The sequence below is a fragment of the Leguminivora glycinivorella genome, chromosome 11, assembly GCF_023078275.1.
Source record: "Leguminivora glycinivorella isolate SPB_JAAS2020 chromosome 11, LegGlyc_1.1, whole genome shotgun sequence".
NCBI classification, from domain to species: Eukaryota; Metazoa; Arthropoda; class Insecta; order Lepidoptera; family Tortricidae; genus Leguminivora; species Leguminivora glycinivorella.
This window is the reverse complement of record NC_062981.1, coordinates 15,544,110-15,568,261: the sequence shown is the minus strand read 5'-3', so window position 1 is coordinate 15,568,261 and position 24,152 is coordinate 15,544,110. Positions and strand designations below refer to the sequence as shown.

Below are 24,152 nucleotides of genomic sequence, written 5' to 3'. Positions count from 1 at the left end.
GGCCCAGGATCGAGTGGCGTGGAGATAACTGGTGAAGAGTGTCCACATTCGTCACGTCCCTCAGCCATGAGGATACGACAAAGAAGAAGAAGGTTTTGTTAAAGTTCCACTCCCATAGTTCCGATCACTGATGATAACCGTATCTCTATAGCGTCTCCTCCCTAAAACCTATAAATTTTAGAGTTACAACTCACCTCCAACGGGTAGGTTGGCGTTGGTCTTGTACTCTCTCTCCTCGTGTGACAAGGACCGCAAGCTCCTGGTGGCACTCTTGTACTCCATGTCCCGCATGGGGAGGGACGTGTCTAGGAACTGTCTGTGGAAGCCTATGCTTCGGATTTGGTGCGGTGATACGTTTGTACCTGGAAATAATCATTGTAATAAGAATCAGGCCTTGATCCTAACATAGTTTTTGAAGCTAAGATACCTATACTCTAATAAATAAAGTAATTTTACGTTTTTCTGTAAACATCTATTAAAGCATTATGGAGTGCAAAAATAGCTGAATGGTTGAACTGCATTGAGATCAATAAATGCGCACACATGTACTGTACGTATTTAGAATGGTAGGTACATGTAGGGACAGAAAATGAAAAAAAAAAAAGTTCAAATATCTGAAGCCGAAAAGAAGGTCTTATTGACTTACCTATACAGATGTTGTGCGAAAAGAATTTCCTTATTTTGGCGGAAACGCACGAACATGTCATGCTGTTTCAGTCAGTCTCAGTACAACACGTGCTAACACTATCTGAACAAGTATGACAAATACGATCGTTTCCGGAAAAATACGAAATAAAAGCTTTTCGCACTACATCTGTATCAGTGATGAGATAATAAATCAAACCTGACTAAAAAAACATTATTATGTTAGTGGGTAATTTTTTTTATCATTGATGAACATTTTCTTGTAACTTTATTTATAAAACATACCATTTCAGGTTCTACGAGTTCTCTCCAGTTTATTAATTACGTAACAAAATAAGCTCAACCACAAAACAGTTTAATATTTCATATTTATTAAATTTCATATTTATATTAGTTTTTGGTTTATAGTAGAAAACTTTTGTGAAATAGTCTTTTTGCTGATGATACATCACTGCTTTTTAATGTTGACCGAAAATCTACGGATTACAATGTAATTAATAGCACATTAGCTGATGCACTGCAGTGGTTTACTGTCAACAATTTACTTCTTAATTCTAAGAAAACCAAATGTATTCGATTTTCTCTTCCGAATGTTAAACCAAGCGATACAAAAATACTTTTGAATGATGAATGCTTAGAGATGGTAGATACAACACTGTTCCTTGGTTTAAGATTGGACAAAAATCTACAATGGAGTCCTCATATAAGGAAACTAGCAAACAAATTAAGTTCAGCCGCATACGCCGTTAGGAGAATCAGGCAACTGACTAATGTTGAGACAGCTCGCCTAGTGTATCATAGTTATTTTCACAGTGTAATGTCATATGGTATTCTGGTTTGGGGCAAAGCAGCTGACATACAGACTATTTTTGTATTACAAAAGAGAGCCATTCGTTCTATTTACAACTTAGGAACACGTGAATCAGTAAGAGAACTCTTCAAAGAAATTAATATCTTAACTGTAGCTTCCCAATACATCTATGATAGTATCATTTATGTTGTTAAGAATTTAGACTGTTTCACTAAGAATTCTGATATCCATAATTATAACACTAGAAACTAAAATAAGCTTGCCATAAAGAAGTTTCGTGCCCGTAAAGTACAGAAGTCATTTGTTGGGCAATGCATTCATTTTTATAATAAGTTACCTGACACTGCTTTGAGATTACCCCTCCCAGCTCTTAAGAACTACTTAAAAAAATCATTGATGTTAAAGGCCTATTACCAGAGATCGGACGGATTTGCGACATTCTTAGTGACTTACGTCATTTTAATGACTTTTAGTATGAGATGACGCACAAAAATCCGATCTCTGCTTATTACAGAGTCGAGGACTATTTGACAGACAAACATGCATGGCCCGAACCAGAAACTACAAAAAACGAATAGCAATTAAAATAATTGTATTATGTCTAGAGCACACAGTTCAGATAAGAAAGCACATCAAATATTTTATATTTTATATTGTGTAAATTACATATTTAATGACATTGAGATTCATATTATCTTTTTCTTCTGTGACAATTTGATATGTTTTCTCTAAAGAAGAACGACGTATTATTAAGCAATAATATAATTTATTGAAATTAATTTCCATAGAGACCTATAGTCTGTTCATATTCTTTGATGAATACTTTTGCATGTTAAATTGTATCTTGTTATTTAATGCATGTTAATTATAAGATGTAATGTTTTGAAAAGAAGTTGCCCGCCGAGTTTCTTGCCGGTCCCATAGTGGATACCCCCCTCCCAACTGAGGGGGACTGAAATCTTCTCGAGGCTGAGGCGTAGGGTTAGAGCCGGCGTAGCTTTATTTGACGTTCATATGCGCATTGTAATATGCCTACTTGAAAAATAAATGTTTCATTTTCATTTTTATTTTCAAACGTTCCAAATATTTCGTATTTATAAACCGTTTCAAAAAGCAACCGCTATTCCGTTACCGGATCTGCGTAGTTAAATAATAAATGGCAAAAATTAAACCTTCTAAAGTTTCAAGCTCGCCCTTTACGCATGCTACCCAAATTAGAAGGGCATTCTATCCGCATGCCGGCAAACCTTGTGTCAATCACCTTATTAGGGACAATAGATTTTTTTCTAATTTTTTGTCCGAAATTGCCCACCGGGCGCTGTTAGAAGACGAGCTTGCCAATTACTCTTGAGGCAAAAAAGCGTAATTAGATTACAAGTTTACACAATGCAAGCAATCTGTGGTTTTAATAGGATTTTTATTAGCTGTGTTTTTTTTTTCAGACGGAATAGTAGTCAAAGTTTGTATAAATATTAAAAAAGCAATTAGTAGGTAGGATTTTTAAATGGGCATCTCTTTACATTTATCGATATTTTTTGGAAGTAAGCGCATAAGGAACATCAGTTTGTTAAATTAAAATGTGTCAGTCGCAAAAAAAGTGCCTACAGTGCAGCAGAATAAGGCTATCGTGTAGCAAACTGGTAATCTTTTGGTATTTTACGAGTAGGTATTATTTGACTATAAAACACGCAAACACGCAAACATATTTAAAAATATTTTAATCAGGTTACTCACGTGTTAAGTCGATATATGTAACGTTCGACACGTTTCGATCCTCGGAAATATCTTTCTCAGGAGTATCGAACGCTATATCGACTTAACACGTGAGTAACCCGCTTAAAATATTTTTTAAATAGGTATTATTTGAGCTAATTTTTTTTTTATGAAAACAGATTCATTTCAAAGTGTAAAAGAACACATTGTTGCAGAAAATATAATAATTGTATTAATCAGTAAAAGCGAGAAGTATAGGAAGCGGAAGTGATAATTTGTAAATATTATTGCTACGCTAAATTTCCAACGGATGTAACTATAATAATACATAGAATTTGTTAAGGAAATTAAGTAATTTAATGTATTTTTACTAACCTAAATTATGTGTATGTATTTAACAAAAAAAATGCTTTTGCCTTAATACCTAGGTATTTCAGCAACTATTAATGAACGTCGTCTGAATACTAACATACATAAATAAAACCTACAATAGTGTTGTCTCGTTTTTGATTCTAAATTATCGACAACATGCATTTTTATATCATAATTAATACAATTAATTAAACGAGAAATATTGTCTAATACAAAGTTCGAATCTATTCCAAAAATTCAAAAATCATAATTGCGTTTTTTTTTTCATGGGCCAGCGGCATCATATTATACTTATAAATTATATAAATTGAGATCGGATTATTGTGCGTCATCTCATATTAAAGTCATTAAAATGACGTAAGTCACTAAAGAATGTCGCAAATCCGTCCGATCTCTAATATAATATATAAATATCATCTCGCTCGAATCTAGAGCAGAGCCCAACTGGGGTAGTACCTTACAGAAGACCGCAGCCAAATAGCACTAGACCCTACTCATAGTGTTGTGTTCCTGCCGGTGAGTAAGGCTGCCAGAGCTCAACGAGGGTGCGGTGTGCTGATAACGGGAGGACTTACGGAACTGACTTATTCCGTCTATTGTCCTTTGAGTCGTCGGCAACCCGAACCCTCCTTTGAACTTGTGCATTCCTTTTTACTGTGTATTTAACACAGCAAAAGGGAATGTACAAGTTTCTAATGGGGTGGCAATGCGCATGTGACACTTTGTGTCGCAGGCGTCCATAGGTAATGGTGCCCGCTTTCCATCAGGCGGGCCGTACGCTTGTTTGCCACCGACGTAATATAAAAATAATTTTTAAGAAAAAAAAAAACCGCCTTCCTTTGGGGTTCTGGTGATAAATACTTTCAAATGTTGGATTATGTTATCAATTCGTCTGTATATTTTTTAATGTTTGTTGTTCGATATCTCCGTCATTTCTGAACCAATTTTGAAATCTGGATGATTCTGAAGTACTTACAGATGAGAATGATTATCAGAACGGAACTCTAACCATGGGCGGCTCACTCTTCATCAGCAGTTCCACTGCACCAAATGTCACTGTTCTGGACGTAAGTGCATGCTGTTCTTATAAAAATACCAAAGTCACTATAAGTGTGCCGTTCAGATTTGAGGAGTTCCGTTCTGACCATCATCAGCAGTTCCACTGCACCAAATGTCACTGTTCTGGACGTAAGTGCATGCTGTTCTTATAAAAATACCAAAGTCATTATAAGTGTGCCGTTCAGATTTGAGGAGTTCCATTCTGACCATCATCAGGAGTTCCACTGCACCAAATGTCACTGTTCCGTACGTAAATGCATGCTGTAGTAGTAGGGTACCCCCGTTAACTGAGTTTCACCTACTTTTACTTTTATTTCTATAAATGTAGGTATTTATGAAATGTATTATAATTACGTTTTAACTTAAGAACTTCTGAGTTACATTTAAGTTTATCCAAATACCTAAACTTAACGATCCTATCTAGCGTATCTTTCTTTTTCTCGAATATTTATGATATCTTATACCTATTTCTATCATACATCTCTTTGTTGTATTACCAAATTTGTACATATGATTAATAAGTCAATTTTTTGATTACGTCTTAATAAAAGTTAATTTCCCATCTTATCAAACTTTTTTTTTTACATATATTTCAATGTTTTGTATCTGAATAAACCTCGGTAATTTTGTGAAGTTGCGTTTTTGCTTAATTGCTTTATTTATTGTACCTTCTTTGAATAATTTACTTACCTATGTCTATTATTATTTTTTATGACTTGTGTATTGTTTAAGAGAATGCATACTTTCAATAAACTTGTTACGACGTGAGAAACTGAGAACCGGTTAAAACATGTTTAAGGCTAATTCTATGTGAATAAAAATGTCTTTTGTGCATTTTTAAAGATAATATATATTTATTGTTTCCGTTTATTTGAATAATTCGGGTTTTAGGTAAAGAGATCCTTCGACGAACATGTCAAGGCATGATACTTTCTATTCATATTTAACAAAGAGCATTAACTGGTGTAAACATGTTTTAGACTAACGCACCGGTAATTCTTGTGACTTGAATTTATTATTGTAACAACTTAGTTGCTTTATTATAGATGTTTATTGTATTGTAAAATGACAAAAAGTTTATTGTTTGCGTTCAGGTATAAGATGAACTGGTTGAAACAAGATTTATGGTACGTTCCCCTGCTCTCTACCATATTACGAGTATAAAAGCCAAAGAGAGTCGAGGCTGAATAAGTATTCCTGTAGAGGCAGCCTTCTGTACCAGAGCTCCTTGTATCTAGTGTGGTATATAGAGAAGTGGAGTGTGCGTTCAAAAGTGAAGTGTTTATAGACAGATCCAACAATGGACGTGAGTATGTTTTTCTTTTTAAATTACTGTAACCCATATTGCCTTTTTATAATATTGTTTCGTCTAGTGTTCTTTGTATTTAATTAATAGAATTGTTAATAGTGTTTAAAATATTGTCTTTCATTGTTTCAGTTCTCTGAAAATACTTTCAAGAACTATTACTACCCGGAAAATCAGGGTGATTCAACCGATGAGGAAGGTACAGCTGGTTTCAAAGTTAAGCAAGCCCTCGCAAAGAAACGTCCTGGAAATAATATTGACAGCTTCTTTGAACGACCTAAAAAGCAGTGTAAAACCTTGAAACGGTCTTCGAATGTAAGCAAAAGTTCGCCAGAAGGCGTGGCTAATTTATCATCTGGACAAGATGATGAGGCGTATTCATCTCACTTAATTAAAATAGAGATATATGATATGCAAACAATCAAAAACATCCCACCCACGGAACACTGGAAGCACGCGGACGTCAGACTGAAGTATTTTGCGTTGGAAGACGACTTGGAATTACAAAATACGCGAAATATTGTATATAATATTACAAAACAATTAGCTTCTAAGGACACATGTGTAAAATATTTTATAGATAATAAGAAACAGTGATAAATATAATTTTTAACGATAGCAGTAGGATAGTGTTAAAGTGTTTCACATTTCTTATCTTTCCTTTTTATGATTTAAGTAAATTTCCTTGTAAGATATTCTTTTGCATTGTTTCACATTCCAAACAAAATAAATAAGAAATAAAATGGTGTCAAATGTCTGTAGTTTTATAAAGGTAACTATGTGAGAATTAAAAATAAAAATCATTATTACCAGTACACGTATTTTTATTTATTTCACAAAAAAGGTCTTAAACATATTTCGTAATACTAGATCATTACATAAAGAATTATCAGAAAACAAGTTAAGCATATGTTTCATAGATTTTCCATGAAACTTAAAATACAAATAAACTAAACAATATTCACCACAAACAGAAGTGAAATGGTTTTGAAGTGATTTATTATTGTAAAACCACCGTCTCGTATTTCTATCTAGAAATGACTTATGATAACCGGAAGGTTTCCTGCCAAAGGAGTCAAAATATTCACCTACACCATTTACATCAATGTGTATAGCAACCCAATGGGAACCCGGTTTTGAATCAGGGTCCAAATTACTGACAATAAAGGTAGGTAGATTAACCCGAATAGGTATTTTGTTGGCAGCAAAAACATTTGAATTAAACAATGGGTTTAGTTTCCTCATACAAAATTGAATTTCTTTAGTATCCATAGTTAAGTAACATATACAAATTATTGATGATCATGCAAACAATGATGAATTCCAAATAAAATAAATTAAAGAGAACGGGGTATTTATATGTTTCTTAACTATTGTAATCTACAGATACATCACGATTTTTATTTATTTCAATTATATTATCAAATTCTGCATACACAATACAGTTAATGGTACTAGTTAGAGCGGAATCAAAACGTACTTCTATCCGAACGCTACCATGTCTAACAAGATTCCAGTGTGAAGTTGAATTAGCAGATAAATCAGGAGTTAAATCAAAACACAATAAACAATAACCTTGACCAAAATCTGTTCTGCTTATTCCATTACCCTCGTTATGGAAATGAATACCAGTTCCAGAAAATAGAGTGTGATATGCTGCTGCTATTGTACCAGAACTAAATGAAGGTTGTAATGTTTTAGAAGGAACTTCATGACCATCTACGAACAAACTAAATGAATTCATATTATAATGTTGAAAATTAAACGGATTTAATGCTAAATTACCATTAAAACCTGAATTTGATACAAATCCAATAATACATCTTTTAGGAATTTGTCCGAGAAATATATTATCTAATGTTTTACCCTGAACCCCCGTCGGTATTGTGAGAACCTTAACTTCTGCCCTCGTAATGGGGTACTTCGCAGTTGTTGTGGCTAATACTTTTTGATGGGCTAACAAAACACTAGGATTGATTCTCGTTCTCCTTACAATGAGGCTGGCATCCATTATTTGTACTTTGAATTTTTTATCTTGGTGGCAAATAAGATTGAATGATTCTTTTGAGCGAACTAACTTAATACGTAGTTCTACACCATTTATTAAGAATTTCTCTTGATTAAATATATCACCATGTAAATGACCAATCATTTCTACTTCCTTACTCTCCTTGATAAATTCCAGCCTTTTGTTAAACCCTTTGTTGTTAACGTCAACAGTATCCATATAGCCCGGCGTATCTTCATACCACAATCCACAAGTAAGATGAGTTGTTTTGGCTGCTGGTCCGTAGTTGAGAAGATTTTCCATATAAGCACGGTAGGCATATGTATTGTTTGGTGGTGATATGAGTTTTTGATTTAAATATACATCAAGTTGATTAAAAAGAGAATGTAACCAGTTATTGGTGGGTCCAACTGCAGCATCTGCTTTTAATTTAGTACCATCTTGGTTCAAGACTTTAGCAGTAATGTGTATCATTGTGTGTGATAGATCTATGTAGTCATCACCTGATCCAGGTACTTGAAATTCGATTGGACCGTCATCGCTTAAAGATGAAATTGGTTTATAATGAATCCACTGTCCGCTTTCAATGCTTGTTTGAGTTGATGGAAGGGCAAATATATCTAATTCAGATTTCGCACACTCACATGAATGATTATGTAAAAATGACATTATTTAGTTTGAAAATATATCGTTATTTATATCTTTTTTATTTTTTTTACTTCCTCTTCGTCGCGATGCTTTTAGAGCAATGAGCGGTTCCCTTCTTTTATTGGACATTTTATACCCAGATCCTGACATAAGGGAATCAATTTTTTCATCGGCCTTTCTTTTCAGGTTTGCACTTGCTTCCTTGAATCGTGATCGTATGGAACTGTCTATAGGGCGAGCATTTACCATATCAGATAAGAGTCCAACTCCTGCTCCTAAAGTTTCTTTTCCAATGGTTCTTAAACCACTAGATAATAAAGGGAGTACGGATCTAAATAGGCCTCCCAAAAACTGCCTATACCATGTCCTCTTTGATATGGAACTCCCTTATAGACAATTCCTACACCAGAGCCGGCTTGGTGTGAATAATAATGTTCGTAAGGACAAGAGGTTGATGATCTGTTATACATCATTTTACACGTTGAAAGTGTAGTTTCACGCAAGAAGACCCAAATTGAAATGGTACTCTAACACCGGTTGTTGTTCTTATATCTATTTCAATTGTATCAAACTCTCTTCGTAAAACTGGTACATAGTGAGCAGGTGAGAAAATATGTGTTTTATAAGCTCCATAAATGAACTTAGTTGGATCTAAAGGTATTATTCTAAGTAACGATGTTATAACATCTCCAACTACTTGTGGATGAATGATATCTGTATAAACAAATATTTGAGATGGTAAACCTAAATATAAATTTGCTGGGTTTTTTCCCAATGTGATTTGTTTCAAATTTGTTCTTGGTTTAAAACCCATTTGAAGACTTAGTATTGGGGTTGTTATGATAGAAGTGATATCTTTATTTGATGTTGTTACTCCTATCATTTTTGTTAGTTCATCATAACGAAATTTTACATTATTTTTTAACTGAGGGTTTTCATTAAACGCTTGAAGAAAGTGATCTATATTATCGTAAGTAGTGGCTGGTATATGAGTTTTTATATCCACAATTTTTGAAGTCTTGTCAGCAGGCGAAAACACTTTTTTCTTTATATAAATTATGTTTTCATGCTCTTGTACATTATACATAGAACAAGGGTATTGAAATTCCACCAAACCAACTACCCATTCTCCATCCAATTTAATGGTCTTTGGTAATTTTGTTAAAAAATGTGCAGTCGTATTATCTGTGTAATAATCGGATGAACTATTACTTAACAAAGTTAAATAAAAGCTATTATCACTCATATTTTCTTTAAGCTTGATTCAGGTATCCAAGAATTAAATTTATTAGGATAACCTTGCCACTTCACTAGTATTTCCTTTCTGCCAGCAACTCGACGTGAACGTAATATTTTATCAATTTTATACTCGTTGGAGGGGAGGTAAGTTACTTTTTGTAATTCTTTTGAATAGAACGTCCCAATTATGCGTTCGCCTTCCAAATCCCTTAGTGTATAAACAATCCGAGGAGATCTTTTAATAATTGAATTAATTATAAATATTTCATCACTCCAATTACTTTCGTAACCTTTTTGAAATATATGTTTGTATTTAGTGATTCTAACATGATCTCCTACGTTTAGTTTTGCAGTTTCTAGTGAGATTTGTCTATCTGTATTGCGATCATATAAATTACACCAAACAGTCATAATATTATTAGAGTTAACATCAACTGGACACATTTTTATGCTTGAATGATAGCTGTGGTTGTAAGAATAAAGAAGATCTTGTAGAACATTTATGTAATTATATGTATTCTTATGAGTGAAGTAACGCCACATTTTCGTTTTAAGAGTTCTCTGGAACCTTTCTACTATACTTGCTTTAATATCAGGGTTATTAGTGGTATAATAATTAATATTTTTACTTTTGAAATAATCTCTTACCACCTTTGAAACGAATTCCGTACCTTTATCAGATTGGATATGACGAGGAACTGAGTTGGCTTCAGTAAATATGCTTTCAAAACAATGTTTAACTGTTGCTGAATCCTTCTTCTTCATGGCTCTTGCAAAAGCATATTTACTGAATACATCGATAACACAAAGAATATATTTGTAACCATCATTAAATTGACTATATGTACTCATGTCACTCAAATCAGCTTGCCAAAGTTCATTAAAGTTAGATAGAATGTATCTATTTCTAGTAAACCGCCTGTGAACAGGTTTATGTAGTGTATACGTGTCTTGAGATTGTAACCATTTTTTTACATCTTCTTTATTCATTTGACCTTTCATTTCCTTTGTTAAATTATTTAAACTGCTATAACCAGCGGGATGAGAGATATCATAGTAGATTCTGTTAATATCTAATAAGGAGTCCATCTTTCCCAATTTATAGTTTTTGCAGATGATTTTTGTACTCGTGTAGTAAGAGGAGTAGATGTGTTGTTTTCTTTATCTAACGAGGCTCGTGTTCTTATAGAAGTAGAGGGGGTAAAGGGCTCAATCAAAGGAGTGTCATTAATAAATGCTAAATTTGTAGGATTACCAATGCATGACTTAGGAACTTTGATATCTTTTAAAAGTAAAGCAAACACTTCCCACCCAATTGGTTTAGGACGTTTAAGACATCTAACCGTGTCGCTCACCAAATCGGTAATATTGCTATTTTGAATAGTCTGGTTGTTTATAACAACTTCACCAGTCTGCTTCCACCAAATTTTAGGTTTACTTAAAACAATGTAATCTAATAGCGTTCTAGCTTTTTTTCATAAGATTTAGGTAATATCTCTATTATTTTTGATGGACTGATCGGCATTGATTCTTGATTTATTTCACCAGGTGTCGTGTTAAACAAAGATGGTGCAGCTATCTCAGTTACATCACCTTTCGCTGATTCCTTATATTCTGTCTCCTCCTTTTTGGGTATCTTTGAATTTATGATATCATTACTTTCTTTGTTGAATTGATCGAACCCCTCCATTACTATAGGTATCTTAAACGGTTTTCGATCTGTTTCAATAAAATGTAGAAACCGCTGCAATGCTTGAGAATAAAGCATCCATTTTTCACGATCGTTCATTTTACTTTTGAGAATTTTTTGCATTTCTTCATCTAGCCGAGATGAGGAATTTTCAGGAGGGTTCTCATTGCGTTTCAACTTTTCAATAAAGTCCGATTCAACTAATAACATTTTTTTCGTGTTTTCCATTTTGTTTATTTATGATAAAGAGTTAACTAAGGCACTTAGAACTGCTCCTAAAATAATAGGTAAAAAGGCACCTCCTTTTTGAATTATAACCGTTTTTCTTAATTTATGTTTACCTTTTGAAACTAATTTCCTTAATATGTCTTTGTACTTTTTTAACTTTGTTTTTTCCTTTTTTTCTAAAGGAATTTTCCCATTCAGAACATTATAAATGCACTCGCATATAATGTTGATCTCTTCATCATCACAAGATTTAAGTAATGCAGTACGATATTTGGGTTTAAGCAAGTGCAATGCTTCTAATAAATGTTTATATGTGTTTACTCTTGCATGCATCATGTAGAACTGACTAAAATTTGTTGATTTTTATCATATTTAAATCCTTTTTTGGGTACATACACTGTGCAATGTCCATCAAATGGAAATATTTTTGTTTTAAAACGACATATGTCATTTGTATTTTGTTTCAGATCAATCATAAGGTAACCATGAGCATCCTTTGTAGCATCTTTGTAGGCTTCATCCACGAATTTTGAGTTTTCAGGACAAACTTGTCGTGACAGGTATCGTATTTGAGTTTTATCTCTAGGGTTCTTAAAAAATACAATGTAGCTTGTGTTCAGTGAAATATCACGTTGACCTCTTCCTTGATGAAATATGTTTTGTGTTATATAAAAAACACTTAAATTTCTATGATGACTTCCTTTAGTAAAAATATCAACAACTCGTCCATCTGATTCTCTCATTAAATCATCTATTATTAGAAGTTTAGGTTTTTTCCCATCGAAAATTGAAAAATCTGGTATTCCTTGACTATAATTTACATTTTCTAGATTATAAAGAGGTTGCATTTCATCATAACACCAAATAATTTCATCAAATTCTATGTTACATATCTCTTTAGTATTATTCAAAAAATTTGTAACAAATTGAGTTTTGCCACACCCACTGGGACCTGCGACAATGGTAGTGAAAGGATGATAAAAATGAATCATCTTTGAATGCTGTAATATGTTTAACAGTGTTGATATGAATGCGGATAGACATTAAATGGTGCTATTCAATAAACATATTACTATTTAAACTAAAGTAGAGTAAAAAAAAAAAAACCTGATAAAAAATATGTATATTTATTTTGATATTAACACTTTTCTTTATAATCTATTGTTACATTTTATATACCCAACCACCAATTTAAATTTAAACATAAAAAACAATAAATCTATGTTTACAATATTCTTATGCCAAAACACGAATAAATGTTAAATTAGACAATTAATTAAAATATAATTTACAATTAAATTTAAGTTAACTATTCAAATTTACATAAAAAATATATATTACAAACAATAATTCGAATTTGAATGTTCTGTCATTTACATGACAAAATTTAAATTATTTTTTTATTTTACAATGTCCCCACGCAAGGGTGTCACAAGTGTTTTCTAATAAGTAACGTTTTGTATCATCATGAGATAATGATATTTTATTAATTTTTTGAGTGAATATTACATGTTTTATAGATTTAAATCTTAGCATTTGAGCACGTTGCACATTTTTATTAAATAAACATGTTTTGAAATTATTTAGAGTAAATTTCTTTGTAACACATACATTGACTCCTTTAGCTTTTGATAAAACACCATATTTACCTTTTTTGTCATCATTCTCATCATACTTTTCAACATCTAAGGCATACATTTTAGATTTTAGACCAACGAACTCTTTTAAAATTCTACCATTATTTTCATCTTTGAAAAATCCTAATCGCTTTTTATTTATAAGTGGGAAATTATATTTATTGATAGGAGGATAGTCAGATGTATCAAAATAGAAATTAAGATCTTGTTTTATATCTGCATAAAAATTTTTAGTGAAAATTTGATAAATTAAACTATCTGTATCTGTATAAAGAAGTTTGAGTTTGTTAGGATATTTGATTTTCATGTAGTTGTAGTGAAAGTCATACATTAAAGTTTTTGATATATCTAATACACAAAACCCCAAATAAATCGGTTTATTATAAAAGACTTTAGTTTTTTTCAATTGAACAGCTACTAAATTCTCTGAGAATATGGATAGACTGTGGAACTCAGGTCTAGCTATCAAAGACTGAACCCCTTGCGATTTCCCTCGATTTTCCCAGTGATTTAATAATTTGACGTTTACACGTTTTGCAACATTTTCCATAGTCTTACCGAACACTGAATTGTTCATTAGTTTAAAAAAATCTTTTTCAAAATCAGATGATGCCAGCGATCTCATGTGGGTATTTAAATCTATGTAACTTTTTAACCACATAGACTGCTGAAATTTAAGAATGCGATGTATTTTACTTAATACCAAACCATTCTTCAAACACTGTTTTAGATTTCGATAATGAATTACATAATTAGTTTTTCTATTTAAATTAGGAATCAGTTTTTTTCTTTACTATTACCCAAACAAACGTTTTCAGGACAGAATGGTAAATCTGAATGTGAGTCATGAATTTCGTTAGGGTATTCGAGGTCAACTTCTAATATGAAACCATGATCAGCGTCATCGGCTATATTGAAGTCTGTATCTACATGAACCCATTCAAATTTACCTGTAGGGAGACATTGAGACATAGCCCATCCGTAAAGGTTGTTTGCATCAAAATACATAAGATAGGACGATGGTATGTTTGAATCAAAATCATCCATAAATTTATTATTAGCTTTCGCATATCTGTTACTACATTGCGATATGCCACCTCGAATATTTTTTGCAATGAATGATATTTTATCTATATCAGTTAGGAGTTCTAATTTTATTTTTGTAGTAAATAACATTGCATCCCAACTTAATCCTGGAGCAGTATAATAATGAGCGGGATCTAAACCATAGGTCTTAAGACAAAGGTTTCTAAAATTTTCAAATACGTCAGCCAGTAACAAAACATCTGTTTTTAGGTATAAATCGGAATAATCGCCCATATTTTTGCAACGAAAGTGGGACCAAACATCTTTTGCATGATTATAATCATCTTCTGAGATGTGACTATCAGTCAAAGAACTAAAAAAATTGTCTTTAGAGGGAAGATCAGTTAACTTTAAAGAATCGTATGATGTCATGTATTCATACGGATACACACCCTTTCGTAATAAGCGTTTAAAATCGTCCTCACAAGTGAAATTCAATTTTAATTCATGAAATTGTTTAGGAAACAAGTTTTTTGCTAGTTTATCAAGACTGCTGGGCATAAATTTAAGTGAATCTACAAACCTCAATTTGATTGTGCGATTATTTATTTGTAACTTCTTAGAAAATGAAATGTATTTTTCTTTGTTCTGTGGAATCAATTCAATGTCCCCTTCCACCAAACCAAGTCCATGTACTATGAAATGACTATCATAGTTACTCAAATTATGAAAAAATACAGGTATAAATTGAGGTGCTTTGTATTTTTCAGAACAAAATGTATGTGCTACGCCTTCGTAAAGACCAGTATGGAAATTGTAGGAAATGATAGAATCACTATTTAAATTTCTATCACAAATGTAACATGTCCTACTCTGAGCAATATGTTTATTATTTTCAGTGGATAAAGGCAATGGAGTTTTTCCGAAAGTATTCCTCTTACAAATGCTTTTTAAATCTTTTTCTATGTACTTCATAAATACCTGGGTGCAATCTTTACCTTTGTATGTTCTATACACAGACAATTTATCATTATAAGAACACTTAATATAATATCCAAAACTATATACCTCATGTTTTTGAATATTTGTAGTAGAAGATGTTGTAGGGTTATTTGACTGTGTTGCTATTGGGTTTAAAAAGGCTTCAAAATCAGCATAAACAACAAAAGGCACCCTTAATTTACGTTCGTAATTATCGAAGGTAACTTCATTGGTGGGAACGTTTTCATTGAACCAGTTTTTCTTTTTATCTTGTTCTGAAGGTAAATGTGTGCAAACATGGAAACAATCGTTTCTTTGATGTTTCATTAAATTTTCATGAGTTGTGAAGTTGGATAAGCATCCATCGCAAATATGAACAGCATGCTGTGTATTTGATAATTGCTTAGATACTAATCTAGATAAGTTTTTGATAAAGCAATAATGTCCGTTACTATTTTTGGATATATACAATAAGTTCAAATGGATATCTTTTCTACACTTTGTTAAATGCAATGGCCCTACTATATCATGTTTTTTATTTTGAGAATTGTATTCAATTCCAAAAACGTTTATGCTCATATTATTATAATTTTCAAATTTTGGAATATCCCCCAATTTTATTGGAAAAGTTAAATCTCTAAAATTCAATTTATTTTTATGAACAATATACGATTTAGTACAGTTTGAACGATGGTTTGTTGGGGGGTATAATCCTGACAATACTGCCCATCTAAAACATTCTTGATCACTATTTTTTACATTAATAACTGCTTTTTTATTTTGAATATCTCGTGGTAACTCAATATAAGAAGAACCGCGCAACGGATTAAATTTGTTAACATTAACATCTAGATAGTTAAATTTTACTAAACCCCACCCACTGTCTTTTCTTTCAAAGTTAGATAATTTTGTTAATATATCCTTAACCACGGACTCGAAAATTTCATCCTTGTCGCTACTAGTATCAATAATATTGTTACATAGTTGGAAATCAAAAGTATTATTGATTTGTTTGCTCTCTTGTGTAAAATCGGCATTTAGAATAAAGTTAACTTTCAATGCAAAATGATTACCAAGGGAACGATCCAATAATGCAAAGATTTTATCTCTATTCTTTTGTAAAATAGTTTCAGGTGTAAAAGGTTGGTAAACTTTTTCATTAAGTAGTATTCTATAAGTGGCCACCCTATTCTTAAACGCATTCTCAATTAATTGAACATCAATCCATTCTAAGTCAGATCTTATAACATTATTTTTATGAAGATTACTGTTTAAATGATTTTTAAAATATCTTTTAGACACTAACTTTTTACATACAGAACATTCAATTTCAGCATTATTATTTGTACTTACAATGACAGAAGGGGTTGGTTTAGATGACGTTGATGATGTAGGCTCAACAGCTAGGCGACTTTTCTTAACAGATACTTCTTCTTCTTCTGTCTCTAAAACTGTAGCCGACCTTTTCAATCCACCTCCTATTTGAGAAGATCTAAAACAACGAAAACATATACATTTATAAATACTCTGATGCGAGATATAATTAAAAATATTTAAATGTTACTTCATTTATACTAACTCAAATCTTTTCGACACTGCTGACAATAGGCTTGCATCATTAAAACACCGTCAATTACATCTTCAGATACAGTTTTCTTCTTGGAATCGTTGATATAATGACCACTACATGGTGTAAAGTATGGTTTAATATCAAAATCTTCCACTAATGTAGAAGGTAACTTATTTTCTGTGTACCAGAGCCTTATACTGTTATGGAAACATTTTAAAATAAATTCTTTACTTAATTGTGCAATCTTGTCACGAGGTAAAGTGGGACCAATATGATAGTAAGTAAAAACCATTTTGGAAATGAACGTCACAAATAAGTATTACAATTATTGAAGCACGGTGGTAAAACACTGAATGATAACAATCTCAGATACCCCGTTTATATATGTGGGCTCTCCCACCTTACCATCAACGTAACAATAAGATCAAGTATCGCCTCGTTAAAAAACTATCCTATTGTTCAGCAGGTAATGGAATAATCGCTACAAGTAGAAACAAGATCCGGTCATAACAAGTTAAAACTCAACATGAAGCAGGTATTCGTTAAATGGTTTGAACATGCAGGAACATGAATATTTTAAGTGAAAATAACTTACGTCTCTCCGTGACATTGGCTCACAAGTCGGGCGGCTTCATATAACTCTTCATCTAGTTCGATTACTTCACAGAGTCTTATAAGTTCCGCATCATAAACATCACAGTTCAGAGAATCCATTGTCAAACGAGGCCGCCTCCCCACATTGAGTTTCTGCGTTAAGTAATTCAATAAAGAGTATACATTTTATAAAACAAAGAGGGTTATTACATATTAACAAATGTAGTGGACCGACTTAACACTTTTCGTCATTTTTAATGTGAAACAATGCAAAAGAATATCTTACAAGGAAATTTACTTAAATCATAAAAAGGAAAGATAAGAAATGTGAAACACTTTAACACTATCCTACTGCTATCGTTAAAAATTATATTTATCACTGTTTCTTATTATCTATAAAATATTTTACACATGTGTCCTTAGAAGCTAATTGTTTTGTAATATTATATACAATATTTCGCGTATTTTGTAATTCCAAGTCGTCTTCCAACGCAAAATACTTCAGTCTGACGTCCGCGTGCTTCCAGTGTTCCGTGGGTGGGATGTTTTTGATTGTTTGCATATCATATATCTCTATTTTAATTAAGTGAGATGAATACGCCCCATCATCTTGTCCAGATGATAAATTAGCCACGCCTTCTGGCGAACTTTTGCTTACATTCGAAGACCGTTTCAAGGTTTTACACTGCTTTTTAGGTCGTTCAAAGAAGCTGTCAATATTATTTCCAGGACGTTTCTTTGCGAGGGCTTGCTTAACTTTGAAACCAGCTGTACCTTCCTCATCGGTTGAATCACCCTGATTTTCCGGGTAGTAATAGTTCTTGAAAGTATTTTCAGAGAACTGAAACAATGAAAGACAATATTTTAAACACTATTAACAATTCTATTAATTAAATACAAAGAACACTAGACGAAACAATATTATAAAAAGGCAATATGGGTTACAGTAATTTAAAAAGAAAAACATACTCACGTCCATTGTTGGATCTGTCTATAAACACTTCACTTTTGAACGCACACTCCACTTCTCTATATACCACACTAGATACAAGGAGCTCTGGTACAGAAGGCTGCCTCTACAGGAATACTTATTCAGCCTCGACTCTCTTTGGCTTTTATACTCGTAATATGGTAGAGAGCAGGGGAACGTACCATAAATCTTGTTTCAACCAGTTCATCTTATACCTGAACGCAAACAATAAACTTTTTGTCATTTTACAATACAATAAACATCTATAATAAAGCAACTAAGTTGTTACAATAATAAATTCAAGTCACAAGAATTACCGGTGCGTTAGTCTAAAACATGTTTACACCAGTTAATGCTCTTTGTTAAATATGAATAGAAAGTATCATGCCTTGACATGTTCGTCGAAGGATCTCTTTACCTAAAACCCGAATTATTCAAATAAACGGAAACAATAAATATATATTATCTTTAAAAATGCACAAAAGACATTTTTATTCACATAGAATTAGCCTTAAACATGTTTTAACCGGTTCTCAGTTTCTCACGTCGTAACAAGTTTATTGAAAGTATGCATTCTCTTAAACAATACACAAGTCATAAAAAATAATAATAGACATAGGTAAGTAAATTATTCAAAGAAGGTACAATAAATAAAGCAATTAAGCAAAAACGCAACTTCACAAAATTACCGAGGTTTATTCAGATACAAAACATTGAAATATATGTAAAAAAAAAAAGTTTGATAAGATGGGAAATTAACTTTTATTAAGACGTAATCAAAAAATTGACTTATTAATCATATGTACAAATTTGGTAATACAACAAAGAGATGTATGATAGAAATAGGTATAAGATATCATAAATATTCGAGAAAAAGAAAGATACGCTATGCTGTTCCTTTAAAAACACAAAAATCACCATATGTATGCCTTCCAGATTTGAGGAGTTCCCTCGATTTCTCCAGGATCCCATCATCAGAACTGGGTTCTGAGAAAAATCGGACCAATCTGTATGCATATACATTCAATAAAAATAAAAAAAAATATAGAGATAAAGAGATATCGAGGAACAAACATTAAAAAAAAAACAGACGAATTGAGAACCCCTTCCCTTGAGATTTGGAAGGCGGTTAAAAATATATAAATGATGCACTCTTCGAAGTTAATAGCTATTTGATATTCAATTGAAACAGGACTCCTGTTCCATTTAATTCATTTTCAGTAATTAATTTGAGAAATGAAAATTGCATGTTGTCTTCTCAGCTCAGGTTTTAATCGTGGGCCGCTCTAGAGTTTTGGTAGACAGTTCGACGTTTACGTTTGATCAGGGGCGGCTCACTCCGCGATTCTATCGCCGCGATACAAGTACATGCCGGCGGCCGTGAGTTCGCGGCCTATTCAGTGGCGACGACCTTTGCGCGGCGCAATAGAATTCAGTGTCGGCTGTACGCGGGCGGTCTGTTTGTTAATGTAGTTAAGAATTTAGAATGGCGGCATTTTGTGAACATGAAAGGAGTGAGCCTTCTGTACTTGTACTATTATAAATTCTGTGGTTTGACGATAAATTCGTTCGCTACTTAATAGAAAGTATTATTTTATCGACAGTCGATAACTAAATCGATGTCGCAGGGGCCAACACAATTACCTCACCCGAAGCGACTTGCCAGTGTCATAATTTTATACATACATATTATTACTCGTAGTGTCAAAATATTTTTAATAATGGTAATAATATCCAGGCCAATAAAAAGGTGTCGATAGTGTGTAAATGTAATTAGTGCGGCTCGTGTACTCTCGTCTTAACACTAAATCACATTTTATCGACAGTCGATAACCCATTTAATTTTATCGATATCGCACCGGCTAACTCAACTGGCCCACCCGAAGCGGCTTACAAGTACCAGGGTACAAAGACCATTAAGTCAAACTTTTAAGTCCATTGCATCTTCCTTTCTTGTTCGACTGAGTTTGGGGCTTATTCGCTAAGTACCTTTTGTCCATTCATTCGTTTAGTGTACCCACTTTGATTGGTGTTTGAAGCGTGTCCCTTTTTAGGGTTCCGTAGTCAACTAGGAACCCTTATAGTTTCGCCATGTCTGTCTGTCCGTCCGTCCGTCCGTCCGTTTAATTCAGTAACCGTAAGGAAAGCTGAAATTTGGTACCAATATGTATATCAATCACGCTGCAGAAATGAAAAAAAAATGTTTATTAGGGTCGGTACCTATTATGGTTAAGTGACTATTTTGATGTGATTTGTTTGAATTTCGAAAGGGGATCGTGATTTAGGTACTTATATCATAAGTTAATAAGAGCCACGTCTAAATAAATTACATGAAGCACATTCTATAATAAAATGCTACGAGAATCGAGAGATTAGTAACCTGAGCATAGAGAGATGCACGAGAGATGGATTCAAATGTGTTACGCCCAAGATGGAAATAATTTTGCTACCATGTGACTCACACTGCTTTTTGCAGCATTACATAGAAGAGTGTACCTTTCTCCCATACAAATGCCATTTCTGCAAATTAGCTGGTGTTGGACGATCTTTTTCTAAGTCAGTGTGCTGAATTATGCAAAGATAAGTGATCGTCTGCTTTAAACGCCAAAAAATCGCTCACACTTAAAAAAAACGCAAATATGTCCTGTGTCATACGCAATAATATTGCGCCAGCCCAGCCCATGCAATGCTCCTTTTACATGGCCTTTGAAAAAAAAACACTCGGGCCCCCCTTTTTTTCCCCTCACATCGGATACCCAGCGGGTAAAATCGCATTTTATCCACTAGTGGGTAAAGTAATTTGACCTTGAATAAAGTCAAATTAACTGCTTTAAAATTGATAAAAGTAGGTGAATCTAGTAATAAAGATGATTTACCACCTGTGGAACTACTGGAAGCAGTGATAAACGCATTTTTTGCCCCTCGCTATAGTGAGGGGAAAAATTTTGTGACACTCGGGTGCAAATGTATTTTACTTCTCGATTCAATTCTATTCTCAAACCACTCGCTTCGCTTGGTTCAACTATAGAATCCGAATGGCGTTAAAATACAACTTTGCCCCCTTGTTAACAAATAACTATTTCCGAATGGGCGTTGTTCTAACTGATATTTTCTCGCAAATCTAGCAATATCTTAGTCCTTTATTATAATATATTTCTTTCGAATTCGCTTTCAAAGCCGGGAGCAGTTGCGGCGTGCGTGAGCCGGACTTATTACCGGATAATTCCGCTTTTGTGCCGGCAGCGCTGCTCCATATGGCGTAACGTGTATTTTTTGCCTGACAGCCAATTTTGTCGATAGTCTTTTGAGTCCTTAGTTTTGCGTGCGTGTACGCAGCTACGCAATGGTCAGGGAGGGCAGCGGGTGCACTTGTGCAGAAAGTCTTAGTTTAAACAAATTAGTTTTGGAGGAAATTGACAGTTAGTTCAGAAAATTATAATTTTGCGAAATTGATAATATTGTCTTGTCAGTGCTATAAATTTGCAAAATTGACAATGTCGCATAGACCTGTATAATACAGCTGCGTTTTTTCTTTTTCGTTGTTATTTGGTACAAATATGTTTTGCGAAATTTCCAATACATTTTTCCTCTTACTACATAAAAAAGGTAGAAAAAATGTTATTGACACACTTTTGTTGCTCCAATATACCTCGGAATTTTCTCACATAAGTAGGGTTTGCAATCCGGATATTCGAATATCCGAATTATTCGAATATCCGCCAATATTTTTATCCGAAAATATTCGAATAATCCAATTGAAATTATCCGGATAAACGGATAATTTCTATAAACATTATTTTTTATTTATAAGTAATATATTTAATAGATAGACGTCACTGAAACCAATTTCGATCAATTCTTAATACGGACAATGTTATTGCTAACAAGTCAACACCTATTTATCTTCAAAATCAAACTAATATTTACAAAACAAAGAAAGCATTCGACAAGAAGTAAGCAGAATGCCTCACCCCACGCACTTAGTTCTTATCAAATATTCGATTAATTGGATGATTTAAAAAACAGAAAAACGTTCAAGTATTATTTTTTAATATGAAAACGTTACCCCAACCTACTTTCATTACTGCTAATAGCTAACGTGAAGTTATCTGTAAAACCGTACTTAATTTTTTAAAGGGAGATTTATACCTAGATTTCCTGGTCCCTTGTTTTTTTGAAATTGAAATTTAGCGCCTCACTCCGAATTTAGCTGTTATCAGTTCCATGGCAATTTAGTACGCCAGAATTCCCTCCACTTCACTAAGAAATATAAGGCATTTTCCTTTTAAGTCCTTAGTTACATTCATACACAAAAATCGGTCTAATTACTACTTATACTTTGAAATCTTAGTCGATCTACTGATCAACTTGGAAACTAAAACCCATCAAATTGCTGCCGAGCAATTTGAGGCGTTTTGGATTTGAATATTTAAATAAGTTCGCCTTTGTACCTCCTCCTTCTTCATTTTTTTTAAATTTATGTCTTGTATATTTTATGTTGGTGGTACAATATTTATTTATCGCCTCTTCCCTTCCATTGGTACTTTGGTACCAGCCACTGTGCAACTAAGGTCTAAAATGATCCACACCTGGATAGGAAGTGTCTTCGACTAATTGGTCTTCTCTTTTTTTGGTTATTCTGTTTTGAAGGAGTACCTATGCTCAGTTGCTTATTCCTGTTCTAAGACCCTAACCAGGACGCTTTTGTTTAGAGCCTACGAAAAGAGTTTTCAACTTTTTATATTAAGTATCCGATCCGGTCCAAGATGGCATCTGGTATGGGCGTAGGCATTTATGCAAATGACTAGTGACTACAGTGGTAGTATTAGCATGGGCAATTATGCCACTGTCTTTTAAGCCGAGACATACGCAATAATTACCTGTGTACATAAGAATATAGTTAGACAAACCCAAGGAAAGAATATCTATATACTCAGCGACAGTCAGGCGGCACTCAAAGCCTTCACATCGCACAGAGGTGACTCTTGACTGGTATTAAACGGCATCCAAGCTCTTAACAAAGCTTGGAAGGCAAAACAAGATACAACTGGTATGGATACCGGGGCACGAAGGCTTCATTGGCAATGAAAATGCTGATGAACTTGCCAAGGCCAGGTCTGAAGACAACGTCACAAGGAACCATTAAAACGGCTATGAAGGACCATACAAAGGCTAATCACAAAAAGAGTGGGATGCCCTGGTAGGTCTGAAGCATTCAAAGCTCTTTATGCGGAGGGTAGAATCTGGATGGAGCAAAAAGCTAGGAAAGCTAGGCAAAAGACAATTCCAAATTATAACGGGGGTGTTCACAGGCCATTACGGGATCAAAGGAATGTTGGCCAAGATGGGACACGCTGACTACACAGATTGTCGCATGTGCGGCGAAGAGGAAGAGACCGTCAGACATCTAATGTGTGAATGTCACGCCCTCGCCAGACAAAGAATGAAGAACTTTGGAGCAGGCTACCTAGTACCAAAGGACATCAGAGAGCTACCCATGAGCCTCATCATCCGATACGTGGAGATGGTCGAGAAGCTCCTGAATAGCTGAAGGATCTTAAGATCTAAGGGGTAATTGCACAAAAGATCCCGATGGGTCGAAGTGTATCCGGAAGGGCCCCGCAGATTTAAGATAAGATGAGTATCCGATCCGAT

The 24,152-nt window shown here is 33.5% G+C and overlaps 1 protein-coding gene across 3 annotated transcripts in view; it reads right to left on the bottom strand.

The window, feature by feature from the left end:
- LOC125231265 (protein lozenge-like) overlaps positions 1-24,152 on the bottom strand; it is a 102,347-nt gene that overhangs the window by 41,553 nt on the left and 36,642 nt on the right. For all 3 annotated transcript variants that reach the window (XM_048136659.1, XM_048136661.1, XM_048136660.1), the window contains one exon: positions 195-362. In XM_048136659.1, the coding sequence (XP_047992616.1) occupies positions 195-362 (168 nt within the window). The remainder of the gene's footprint in view (positions 1-194; positions 363-24,152) is intronic.